Source organism: Camponotus floridanus, unplaced genomic scaffold (genome assembly GCF_003227725.1).
Source record: "Camponotus floridanus strain SB8 unplaced genomic scaffold, Cflo_v7.5 scaffold1, whole genome shotgun sequence".
Lineage (NCBI taxonomy): Eukaryota > Metazoa > Arthropoda > Insecta > Hymenoptera > Formicidae > Camponotus > Camponotus floridanus.
In genome coordinates this window covers 8,850,890-8,865,238 of record NW_020229214.1, presented here as the reverse complement: position 1 = coordinate 8,865,238, position 14,349 = coordinate 8,850,890, and the positions used below count along the sequence as shown (strand labels likewise).

Genomic DNA, 14,349 nt, shown 5'->3' with positions numbered 1-14,349 from the left:
TTAGTTTGATATTTATTTATTTTGATTGCAAAATAAAAGATTAGAAAAAAGTCTGTCTTTAATCTTTAAAGTACGATTATCGTTAATAAGCGATTTTAAGATATGCTGTGACGCAGGGATCTCTTATTGACAATTTAGTTTCATTTGTTTACGTTGTGCTGTCTCGAGTGTATCTAGTCATTTATTGTATTTATTTAATAATTTATTTCATTTATTTATTTATTTTTCTTACGTGGTGAACATTTTTAAAATAATTATTAGCGCTTAATGAAATTTTATTTTTGCGTTTGGAGGTTTAATATTATGAATACATATCCATAGAAATAAGACTCATACGATATATAGTTTATGTAAATTACTTACCATATCTCATTGATCCATTATTTAAATTTTCTTTTTTTCTCTTGCTCTCTTTATTGTTTCTCGTGGCACTTGCACTCACTCAAATTTCTCATGACACTTGCACTCACTCGCGGAAATACTCACAATTGTGTTTAAAAAAGAAATTCGACAATATACGAAGCGTATCGGATCACTACTTCACTGCTCTAGTGTCATCGTACGAATGATAACAATATTGTGACATGGAAACAATAGCGGGCTCGCTATACCTTTCCAGGGCAAAATATAATATTACACACACACACACACACACACACATACACGCGCGCAGAATATATTATATAGTAGTATTTTAATTTATAGATTAATTAAGATAAAATTATACCCTAAAAATTTACTTTTTAAAGAAAAGATAAAAAAGAGCGTTAAGTTTATGCATAATTGTATTCGTTTTTAATCTTTTTTTTTTCAAAAGGTAAGTTTTTAGAGATTATAGAGTTTACCAGCGAATTTTGTAGTTAAAATTCTAGAATTTCGATATATCATATTATAATAATTAGAACCGTGATTGCAATTTCTCACAAATATTTGATCTATTCCGACCAACATTTTCGCATTCCGGAAGTAAGCACTTTGCACTACTTCCTGTTATCCATAAGCACGCAGACTAAAGGAAAGTCATTGAACGCAGGATGGAACTACTGTCGATTAGCTTACTACATTGTATCCGTTTGTTTAGCAAATGGGAAACGAGCATGTTCGCACCGTAATAAAATTAGCAATTCTTTTTCCTCTGGCTCTAAAAGACCTTCAATATAGTAATATCATAAATTTCCGCCTATTCATCGTTCGAAATGTATCGAATAATTTTAATATAGGCAATAAAGATGAATCTCGCGTATAAGATTTGATCTATGAGTCTAGAAATTTTTAGGCAACATAAAATTTGCCTATGAGAAAAAATTTCCAAGAAAAATTTGTATATCGTTAACAGTAAATAAACTGCTCTGTGACAATATAACTGAAATTAAATGAGAAAGAAAAAGAGGCAGAGAAAAGGGGAGAATTAATTAATACTGCAAGAAATAAAATAATTTTATTAATAAAAATTTTGTAATTGTTGTATGTTATATATTATAATAGTAGTCCTTTTTTTAATTTTTTGACAATAATATATGTATATATTCAATATTCATACATTTACATATTTTATTTTTTGAAATTTAATCTAGACATGTGTATATCCGATTTAAATTTAGTAATATCTATAATTTCGTGAAAAAAAACACATAGGATAGAGTTTAATTCTTGACGTGATTTCAATAAAAATCGCAATCTATCTATCGCAATTACTTGTATTTTTTGTTCTATTTAAATACCCCTCTATATCATATACAGGATATGATATTGTAATGCACAAGTTATATACATTTGGAGATTGTTTTACGAGGTAATATTTTCTTTTTTAATATTATGTGGCGTGGAAAGCGGATAGATAAGAGTTCGATACGGATATCGATGACCGTCGATCTCGAGAACCACTTTCCATTGCTTAATCCGAAACGCTGTTCACAATCTGTCTATTCTAATCCGAGAAGAAAGTGTTCGAATACGATACGTATGCGGCGATAAAAAAACTGACTTGACTTTATCTCACTCTCGATTTCCTCGTCGAGATGGTAGATGAAATCGCGCTCTTTGCGCATTTGCTCCTTCGACGAAGGAAAGCGAAGAATTATTTTTCGCAATCGGAATGCCCTCCTCTCGCTTTTCTTCCTCTCTTCTCGGTTGTACGTAATACGATAAAACCAGTTGCCCTTTACTTGACTTCGTCTTCAGTTCTCCGAGCGTAACGTTGACATTTATAACCCGCAATTACTCTCCGTGTTAATTAATGCCGCGCGGAATGATGACCGCGGCAGTACATTCGCTTTTGCTCGTCCAACGAAACATACAATAAAGCAAATTAGACATTATCAGGAATCCAGACAATGACCCAAATTTATTTTTTTTTTGTGGTCGAGCGAAAGTAACATTTCTTCAGAATTTTTATTTTAATGCATTTGGGATAAATTTAATATCTCACTTTCTCATAATGATTGCCAGATTGTCTTTTTTGTGAAATGCATTTTAGCTCGCTTCGCCTCTTATCTACAAACCGCAGAATCTAATTTCACCAAACCGAGTAAGGATCGAATTAACTAAATTTAACGTTTATTTGTTTAAATATAAATTTTTATATGCATAATTCAAGATAATCTTATCTTTTTTTTTCTTTTTCCTTCTTATAATTGTTGAATCGATAGTTTCGTAAAGCAGATATATTTTTTAAATTTTAGATCGAAGTAGTAATAAGATAAATAAAATGTTATATTGATACTGCGAGCGATGACGCAAACTCTGCGAGGCCAAATAAAGACTAATGTATTATGTACATGAATTCTGTCTTTATATCTTTATATTAATTTTGATTAGTCATCTTTTTCAAATAATTAATCGTTCCTTTTCATTTTTCTTCTTACAGTTATCGCGTGTAGTGTTGGAATTAGCTTTTTATAAGATTATAACACGCTTCACGATACATTCTAATTTATACGAAATTTTAAAATCTGATATGGTCAACAAGCAATAATGAATCAAATTAGGTGTCAACACAATAAGAACACAAATAATAGCCCAAATTTATTCTATTGTTTGGCAGGTTTCTAGATGAAAGCATTTCTTTTTTTTGTGAGCTAATTATATTCTAGCTTTTTAGATCTTTGCAATATAACAATATATATATTTTTATTAAATTTTATAAATTATAGAAATAGTTATTAAAATTATTTTTTTGAGTCAAAAAGCTTTGTATAGTATTTATAATGATTAATAATTTTGCATGATTATTAATTTTAATTTTATATATATTTATATAATGGACGCAAATTTTTACTTGTAATTGGTCGCTGACTACTTGATATTTCACATGTCTAATAATAATAATTATAATTATATAAGATTAATTTTAATTACTACAAAATTAAAATTTACATAATTTAAAGATTTCATGATTTTATGGTTACTATTATTTGAATCTCTTAATTGTAAAAAATGTGACAAAAATTAATATAAAATTTTCTTTGAAACAATATAAAAGATTTTTTCACAGAGAAGAAATAGTAACAGCTGAAAATTATATATCGTTAATTGTATGTCATTAGTCTTCTTTTAACATCGCAAAACAAATTAATAAGAATAATGATATGAAGATGTGGGCATGGTATGCTTGAATGTTATCTTATGATTACTTAATGACAACATAAATAACATTCAATTAAAAATATTCATAAATAAGCGGCACAATGAATATCTTACTATAGCGTAGCATTGTCTGTGGCATTCTATGGCGTGTGAATCTCGATTCTCGTGGTATATAGAGTGGTATAGAGTAACCTATGAAATTACTTATTATCTATACACGAAGGTCGAATATATTGCTTGGATGGAAAGTTTTATTTCTTATTAAAACAATAAGACACACTTTTTTTTGTTCCGTATAACTTCATTGCTTTTACTCTCATAGATTTCTCCATCCAGCAAGTTATTCTCTTTGATTTGTGGCCTTAATTCTTCCGTACAATTGAATTTTAGAAAGGATATGCGTTGTAGAAAGTAAACTGTTTAGGACGAAAAAGAAACTATTTTAATTACTTAGAGATATTGCTTTTAGAAAAATTATATTATCAAATTATATAAATATATTCTATAAATATATTCTCTGGAAAAAAAATAATTAATTTCTTTGATATTATAATTTTGCCGCAATTATTTTTATTAAAATAATTTTTTATGTTTTAATTTTTACATATTTTACGTATCTTGTTACATAGTTCATATATCGAATTAAACACTAAATTAAATAGTGAATATTTTGAGCATTGATAAATGTTCATATGCTGCGTTTAAATTACGAAAGATCAAAATACACATCACACATTTTATAATTTAAAATTAATTTGCATAATTAGTTGTCATGCATATCATTATTCTTTAAACGTTTCGTATAACGATTTATTTTTAATGATTGTATTTTTTCTAATTTTGCCTTTTAGCTACACACATAAAATAGTCATCGTAATATTAACAAGTTTATTTATAGCATTGCTTTCATAAATATGGATTAAAGTTGACTGAAATTTAGCTACTTTACGATTCTTCCTTATCTTTACATATAAAAAAGAATACAGGATTATCTCACTTATGTATTAATTAACTTTAACTAGTGTTTTAAAATTTTTCAGAGCGTCAAAAAATGCAATTATGTTACTTTGCGTTTCATGTGTGCGACTTTTCAAAATGAAATTTTCAATAATAATGACTCGAATCTTGAAATTTTCCACCAGTTGCCGTGACTTACAAATTTTTTTAAAGGTCTAGTATTTAATTAGAAAAGTTTTGAATCTCTATTTATCTCTATCTTTCAAACCGTTAATGTTTTTTTTCTTTTCCGTGACGAGAAATTAATTCTTTTACATGATTTTATTCACAGATACGCTATACTCTCTATGTTTGAAGCTTTTGGCGCGAATCCGTCAGTATTATAATCCGTCAGCGTTAATAATGAATGCAACTAGCAACTAAACTTTCCTTCCGGGATCGACGTCGTTGCACTTGCACGCTACTTCAACATCGTACGCTCTCTCATTTCTTCGTGCAGTTTTCGTTTTCAGTTTCATGCACGCGTGAATTCATCGCGAAGGTTAGTTTCGATTTTTTATCTTCGCATTTAGCCCCCATCGGGTCTGATAAAATTATATAACCGAGATTTTCTTATCGCGTTATACATGTGAACAAAATATCTTTTTTTCGTTTGCTTTCATACGTGAACACAACTCTCATTGTTGCAAATGTATTATCGGGTGGAATATCAAATGGAGTATTTCAATACCATTCTCCATACATTAAATATTAATTATATACATCGATGAGGAAAATAATTTCAATCAATTATAATTGGGAGCAGGTATATTTGTTTTTGCAATCATTTTAATAAATTTTTTAAAAATATAAACTTCGAAAGAGGGAAATGATAAAGGAAAGTATAAATACATGGACAAACGTCATAAAGCGAGACGTGATTTTAAGATATTCGCGACATCGCAGCGAGATATTTACTATAAAGCGCTAATTATTTTCATTACGTTCTCATTTACGAGACGATGATATTTTCTGTTTCAGCGATGTGACGCAATCAGTCAGGAATATTTTTATGCAAAATGACTCGCGCCCTTGTCCTTCTCTGCATGGCCATCATTCTACCTCTCTTACGATGCCACAAGGTAAGATCGCAGTCAAGACGCCCAAGGACATACTGTTATCCTATATGCAATTACTTCTTTTAAGACAAAGAGAGCATGTCTGCGCGTCATGCACACGGAGGTAATTGTACTAAATTAAAACAATCACACAAAATGCGATAACGACTCTAATTATTAATCGTCGCTAAAACAAGGAAAACTCACAATACGCAAAGCAGTGTTTCTATTTATTTAAGTAAAATCTTTTTCTTTGCTTTTTATTTGCATTTTAATATGTCAATTCTATACAACATTATTTAAAATGTTTTCTGCTTAAAAGATACATTTCACATTTCTTTATACAAACTTTAATTTTATAAATAAATAAATATATATATATATATAAACTTTAATTTACATATATATTTACACTTGCATTTTAACGTTCGAATATTATTTAGTGCGTTATGACGTGCAAGGAATTAATTAGCTTGAAGCTCGGTAATATGGGTGAGGATAATTAATAATGCATCATAATTCCACGGATTGCTCGCAGTAAACGTCGCTTGGGTGCGCCAAGTATTTACGAGAAAATTACAATCGCGCTTGTAACAATTTGTCATAATTTAATCCGCTTCTTATATGAAATTTTTTTTCAATTATCGAATAAGAAAAATCATATTTACAAATGTACATATTTTTTCCAATTATTTATTCAGTATGTCATAAAGAAGTTATTGCGTATATAAATATCATTTAAATGGAAGATACAGCAAATGATATATTTAATTGTAAATTTAAAGTCTGCTTGTTTGTTTATTTTGACATATCAGTTTATATTATTTTTGATTTGTTATTTAAATGAATTTCTTTCTTAAAAAGATCGGCGATACGATAAATATAAACACGTATTTTTACGCTCGTAAAAATGATACTTGTTAACAAGAGATATAAACAGGATTACGCTATGTATCAATGATTGCCTTGTAATTAAGAAAGCGCGTGAAAAATGAAAGGATTACTATTAATGGCACGTTTACGATTCAACACGCGTTTACGATTCATCTTGTCGTAGATAATCATCACGAACGTGGTCAACGGCCGGTTCTTCTCTAACTTACGTAAGAATTTGCGCACAAAATTACAATAAAATCATCGAACCGTTCAATGTTATTTCGCCTTGCTTTCAATTTTTTTCGAGAAATTTAGACGCGAATAATAATTGTGCGATTTTGATAATAATATCACGCGACTTATGCGAGATAACAATTAACAAGCAGGAAAGTCAAGTAGAGAAAAATCGAGAAAACTAATCAGAATTGAAGCAAGATGTCGGTGAAAATATTATAAAATTGGCAAGTTTTAATTAATTATTTGTAGAATTTGATTAAACTTTTGTAAAAAAATTTATAATCGAGTATGGCATTTAATACCTATTAAAACATTAAATTATGTATTATTGATAAACAACAATTACAGTATTTTTACTCGAATATCTGATATAGCGTATCTCATATCATTATTTCACATTGGCATCTCTATCAAGATATATATGTTTTTTTATACTAGATTGCAATCAATAAAGTATGAAATACGATATAAAGAAAAATAAATCAAAAGTAACATAACAGTTTTGATAAATTGTATGTTGTAAAGTATGTGTTATAATTCAATATAAAATATATGCCAACTCATTGAAGTGCTTATCCAAATAATAAAATATATTTAATTATTTAGTATATATTTTTTATTTAATTATTATTATATTTATGCCGAGCATATATATGAATAAAAATATTAGAATACTTTATGATTCGTGAGAACTTGTTTAGTCATCGATAAAACGCGAAAGATGGAAAAAGATCCTGATACACTAAACACTATAATTGAACAAAAAATCTTCACGCTTCTGATCGAGTCATCGTGGGTAGATGTTGCAAAGTCGGTCATCGACTGCTCGCCGACTTATGTAAATCTCTCGTTGTTAGGAAATTATACAAATAATTACTTTCTTAAAGAGTTTCCAGAGAGTGAAACGTTACTTCCGGTAGCCGTTCCACGTGATTTATACGATTTCGAGATGTATTTGTTGGCCGGGAAAGAACCGAAAGCGAAATCGGAACGCATTCCTAGATCCGAGAGAGTAGTCCACTTTTCACACAAAAGGTGGGACAATAGCGGCGTTTCTATCGATCGACGATTATGCGCTCGTAGATGCGTGAAATGTATTATGTGAAATTGAAATGAGCACCGTTACGGTTAACGAGTATTACAAAATTAATTGCTGAGACTAAGAAGCCATCGTCGTCGTGAGAAATTCTCGGTTACCTGGCTTGTGGGATTTGACACGGAATCATTATATGTGATTCAAGACAAATGCATGGAAAGCAAAAATCATTGTACCGAGTAAAAAGTTAATTTAAATGAAATTAAAATTCCACTTAAAATTCCATTTAAAAGAAATTAAAATTCCATAAAAATTAAAATTAATTTTACCCAAGAGTTACGTATTTGATAAAAATGTGATATTTAATTGTGACTACTTTTTAAGTGGGAAGGGATTTTTCGACATTTTCGAGGAAACAAATAGTTTGTTAAGAAATTATCGTTTAAATCTATCGTTTGTACGAGTGCAAATCGATCAATTCTCGATTGCTCGGGCACTCTAGTGAAGTAATGAGCGAAAGTGATCGACCTTAGAAGCCCCAGAGCCCCTTTGAGCGTTTCGCTGCAGCTCGATTTCTGCGACACCACGTGTAAGTAAATGCTGCTAAATGGTAGAAGAAGACCTTGAAATGCGATTGGAAAACAGAATATGCGCGCGTATCCATTGATTACAGAACTATTGCTATAAAACCGGACGAGCCGTAATTCTGAGAACACTTGAAAAATCGTCGCCTTAGTTTGGACAAAGTCTATCGACAACGTTTGTAAAATCGCAAGCATAAGTTGAAATGACTACATTAAATAAAATTTGCATATATTAACGCACGGTTAATGTAATTACTATTAAACTAAACAATTGTGTTAATTATCTATACTACATTAAAATATAAAATTATTATTTGAATTTAGAAGCTTGAGCTTTATTTTATCTCATTCTATTAGTATAAGCAATATTAATATATCATTATTATACAATGCACATTAAATTAAAAATTTATTACTGTGCAATTGTTAGATTTGTCGTTATTTAACAAATTACTCGACTTAATAGCATGTATTGTGAAATATAAAATTTCAGTTGTGGATTAATCTACAAGTAATTCCACGCGCGCTTGTACTACCGTCTGTGATGTAACTTTTTACGACACAAAACGTGATGTCTTTTGCCACCGGCATTACCATTCTCGGTTAGATTCTACTACGTTGCTCATTTTATCTCGGTTATTCCCACAATATTGATAAAATAATACGATCGAAAAAGTATCATTTCGACCGTGTTGTCTCGTAAAACATGAAATTAAAGTCACGAATTGTCAAGATGCGTAAGGGAAAAAAGCAACGAAATGACATAATGACAAATAATGACGAAATTGCGAATCCCGGAAGTTGGATTCGCTTGCGAGATGTCTCGCGCAAACTCTTTCTCTACATTCTAGTCGCGTTTCCTCATTCGAATAATTACGGTGCTTCAGTAAATTTCTTTCAATTTATTTTATTTTACTTTATGCATTATATATATATATATATATGCATATTCTACATTTTTACATTTGATCTGTTACACATATATACGTTTATATTTTGAGAAATTAAGGCCCACACTTTGCAATCGATCTGTATCTCACTTGCCATATCGTACATCACGGATTTATTCACGAATCGATTAGCAAAACGTGCGATATTACGATGATCATAGTCTTGATTATGTAAAAATATTGCGACACCCGTGTTCACCTAAATTTATTTGTGTTTCAGATCCACGAGTATATGACAAGGGAAGAGATGCTATCGGTGTTTTACACGGGACACGAGTCCGGTAATAACAGCAAAAAATAGAGTAACTCGTATGGCGAGCACGGTTATCTTTTAACGTCCCGTTTCTTCCGGCTACGCGATATAATAAAGAAAAAATGATTAAAATATCAGGTCATCGACTAATGCGATTCTAACACGAATAATGAGGATGCGTCAAGGATAATCTTTATTTGAAATAATTTCCTATGCGCGATATTTCTCGTTATTAGAGAAAAATGTATGCACAGTTATTTGCTCCTTGAAATTTGTATTTCAGCTTTCCTTGATTAAAAAATGTCGAGCAGGTCATCATTTTTCATAGAATTAAATAAATGAATTAGAATTTTGTTAAAATAAAATCTACGCCGAGTTTAATCGTGAATAAATTTTCTCCGAGACTTTTTCTATATGAAAAATTTCTTCCGTATATTTGACGCATGCCAAAGAAAAAATCAAATATTAGAAACACAAATATTTTTCGACATTCAATAACGGGTCATTAAACTTAAATTCTCCGTCATAAATCATTCTTGATGAATATTTATCGATTCTGTCACTTGTATGAAAATATTGGAGAATCGTCGTAATAACTTTAAAACAAGTCTCCTGTCATCAGCCTGTCAAGCCTTAAATGACTATGAATTTTCTAACGACAGTGTTATGAGGAATCGTGAAAAGAGTCATTAATTTTAAAATCCCCCAATAACTTGCAAACACTGATATCAACAATGTACCAACTATACGAAATATGTTTACAAGGAGTATCTTCAGCATCAACGAGTATTTAAATAGAAGGAATTTTTGAACATTTCTCTCTTCGGAATGAATATATATAAATAAAATATATATGCGTTTTATAAATATTCCTAAAATCGTAGTGCCGCCGTACGAAGTCGTGCCTGTGTTGCATACGGTGCACAAGAGGAGCGTGGACGCGAAACCACAGATTCATCTGAAGGCCTTCGGCAAAGATATCAGCCTTTCGTTAAAGCCCACGAAAGGATTGCTGACGGCCAACAACCTGCCAATGTGGACCGTCACCAGAAACACGTCGCAACCCGATGGCCTTCATTACGAAAGGGTAAAGGATGTAAGTGATCTCTTTTAATTATCGAGATATCTTACAACCTTTTCAAACTTAAAGCATCCTTTTTTATATTAGCAGTTATCAGTCTAGAATATCCGAAAAGGTAGTTATAAGAGATGTAAAACTAATTGTCATTTTTGAAATTTTTGATTTTTTTGTTACAAAATGTTTTTAATAATAAAAAAATATAATTTTTTTATTATTAAAAACATTTAGCAGAGAGTTATGTAATTGTTTAATTATTTAATTATTTAATCTTATATATTTAATTATTATCTCTAAACCGAATTTTTCCCTAATTGTTGCTCTTATTTTAGGTTGATGTAGATATCGGTGACATCTATCAAGACACGGAGAACATGGCTTCCATTCTACTACACCGAGACACGAATGGGAAAGTGCGCGTTGTAAGTGGCCATTCTTTCTTAATGTCCCTTTCGTCACCACCCCATTATTACGAGTCGTCTTTCGTCAATCCGACACGACTCGCTTAGGGTCTGTGTTATAATTATAGCAATATCGCAATTCGTTCTATATCACATAGTTGTAATATTTTTTAAAACAGATAAATAGAGTAGAGCTATATATAAAGTAATTATTAATACTGATATCAATTACTGATACTATCGATGAAAAATTCACGATGGAAATTTATCAGATTTAGTGATTGATTAAAATTTATCAGATTTATTGAATCTTTTTTTTGTAGGCAAGTTAAATAGCATAAAACATAATTTGTTTAAGAGAACAGATTACCTCTTAATGCTTAACTTGTTAATTTCTCTATTAAATATATCGAATATATCGAATATCGCAAAGATTTATTATAAGTAATTAAAATGTTGAGATGCGAGTTTATCTCACTGTTGCCAAACATTCGTAAATAAAATTTCTAGAATGCCGTCTCATCGAGTATAATTGTCGTGATTTATGATAATTATATTTAATTATATTTTATGGATAATAATACATAATCTAGCAATTTTTCTTTCCTCATAAAATAATCGTAAACTGCTCTATCATAATGATGAAAGCATATTTAGTAAGCAATTTCGCAATTAATAAACAATCATATTTTTTTCTTAAATCTGAGATATATATTTCTGTGGAAATAAAATGTCAATAGACATTTTTTTTATTATTATAAATGATCAGAAAATCTCTCTTTTTGCGAATTAAGCTTGATAACTTTTCCTTTTTATTCGACTCTTCAAAGAAACTTATGTCTCAATCACAGTTATTGATATTTGATATTGAAAACTAAAAGATTACGTAGCTTAGGCTTTTGCATAATCATGAATATTATCGTCGTACGTATAATCGCGACGTTTTATACAAAGTGTGCAGCGAGGCATACAAGGCGAGGTTACTTAAATACCGCGATTTTGACATTTCCCCTTTGCGCTCGCAACCGGCGTTTTCTTCTCGGAATAAAGTCCAACATGAAGAAGATATATGGTGTGTCCGCGAGATACAAGTCAATAAACTTCTCCTCGCATTTATCTCCTACCTTTCGCTGCGCTCTGCAATTTTGAGAGAGAAAGAAGGGAAAGACGTTGTTTCCAATAATTCCGCGTTCAAACGAGCGTGACTGATTTCTCTTACAAAGTTCCTATTAATTGCCGATCTTATGAGGAAGCGAGACTGCATGCGATATTTTCTTCATATTTGCATTTAACACATACGTAAATTCGACGATACAAAATCTGCTTTACGTTCTGCCAGCAAATATCCCAATGATTCACATAATCGAGAAGTTTTCGAAGCTCTGAAAGTTTCGAAAGTTATGTACGAATTTGCATTATATTCAAAACGAGAATAAAAATTTGATCGCAATAATTTAATTGATGATTCTTAATTACCGTGTTGAAGCCTCGAGATTTCATGCAGAAATGATCTTAAACGTTAAGAAATCATGAATTGCCAATTCTTGAATATTCGCATATGTTAAAAATCGGAAAAAGATCGTTATATACGATCTCTAAATTACATTGTTACGCGCGAGATCATTACGTTGCGATACAAATGTGAGTAATATACTTGGTATGCACATGCGGGGGTGAACGCACGAATATATTATAATTACAATTATGCGCGTTATACCTTACAAGAGTCGTGAAAGTTAATCGTTTAAAGTACGAAAGAACTTTTCTCTCATTCGTCCCACCTGCATAAGGATTTGCGACGATAGGATCAATCTCGCAACTCAATGGCGGTTTGTGCGTGGGAGTTTCGATGAAATTTTAATGAAGGCGAAACCCCATAATGTCGTCCAAACGGACTTATACGTAATATCGTTTGGTTACATAATAAGCCATATAAAAGCGTTGTTCTAAATGACCCCTCGTGGTGTCCTGACCTTTCGCTTTCACTCCCCCTCTCTCGAAATCTGACCAATGCACCTCTCAGATTGAACGGCCGATCGTGTCCGGATCGGGAATATCGCGCTCGCGAAATAATTCGCCTCGCTATAAAACGTTTATTCAAAACCCATGAAGGAAACGCTCGAGTTAACGCACCTCAACTAATGCAGCATGATTCATACATTCTAATATTTCTGCAGTTGAAGCATTACGTAATTGGAAACATGCAAAGAGAGACATACAAATCTGCCAATAAGATAATTTTGGATGTAACGTTATATATTACATTTTTATGTGTCGAAAAATGTTTCGATGATTAAACGCAGTTATTTTAATTATTTCGAAATTAAGAAGCGCAATTTAATCATATTTAATTTAATATTTTATGTAAACTATATTTTTTTTAATTTTTCTTTTGTTATTGTCTTTATCAGGACGGAACCATCGGTTCAGAATTAGTTATCCGACCACTGCCAGAACGAGTTCTACAGGAAGTAGTGAACGAGGCACCAGCCCTTCACGAACCCGAATTACTGCCCAATGTAACTAGAAACGAAAATTTAAAACGCACGAGTCATCATATTGTTTTCAAAAAAATCAGTCGACCTGTCGGCGACGAGTATAACGATTTTTGTGAGTACATTATATGTTATCGAAATTCTTACATCGATTTCATTTGTGAATTTTATGAAAAATATATAAATTAATCTTTACATTAGATTTAATATTGAAAAAAGATATTGTAAAATTACAAATATAAGCGCAAATGTTTCGTAGCGTTTATGGAGCCGGATCATTTAGCCAAGAAGTATAGGAGCAAACGTTCGATCAATAATAGATCAAGGCGCGAAGCACCATACGTCATTTACCCGGAAATCCTCTGCATCGTAGATTACGATGGGTATAGGTAAGTCAACTAATATATCATCAAAGCTATTTAAAGCAGTGGATTCACGGTCAAATAAATATTCTTTTCTTTGTATAAATATTCTACGAAAATTTACATTGACATTTATAATGTCGAATGCATCTATGCGTTTAAACGCAATATTCTGTCTCGTTTAAGGTTACATGGCGGTGATAACGTACAGATAAAGAGATATTTCGTATCCTTTTGGAACGGAGTAGATCTGAGGTATAAGTTACTGAAAGGGCCAAAAATACGTATCAGTATAGCGGGAATAATTATTTCACGGGTAAGAAATCGTAGCGGAATTAATTTATTTGCCTCTAATAAACTATAATATTTTCCTTCCTAGTTAACGAAGAGATTTTTAAAAAAGTATATAAATGTACAAATTTTATATAAATAGAAATT

General features: G+C 30.9%; 1 protein-coding gene across 7 annotated transcripts in view; it reads left to right on the top strand.

Moving 5' to 3' along the window:
• Positions 1-14,349, top strand: part of LOC105251455 (A disintegrin and metalloproteinase with thrombospondin motifs 18) — a 45,070-nt gene that overhangs the window by 22,488 nt on the left and 8,233 nt on the right. For all 7 annotated transcript variants that reach the window (XM_011258299.3, XM_011258293.3, XM_011258292.3 and 4 more), the window contains 7 exons: positions 5,563-5,663; positions 9,543-9,603; positions 10,460-10,671; positions 10,986-11,075; positions 13,466-13,664; positions 13,809-13,938; positions 14,098-14,227. In XM_011258299.3, coding sequence (XP_011256601.1) covers positions 5,601-5,663; positions 9,543-9,603; positions 10,460-10,671; positions 10,986-11,075; positions 13,466-13,664; positions 13,809-13,938; positions 14,098-14,227 — 885 coding nt within the window. In that variant the 5' untranslated portion in view covers positions 5,563-5,600. The remainder of the gene's footprint in view (positions 1-5,562; positions 5,664-9,542; positions 9,604-10,459; positions 10,672-10,985; positions 11,076-13,465; positions 13,665-13,808; positions 13,939-14,097; positions 14,228-14,349) is intronic.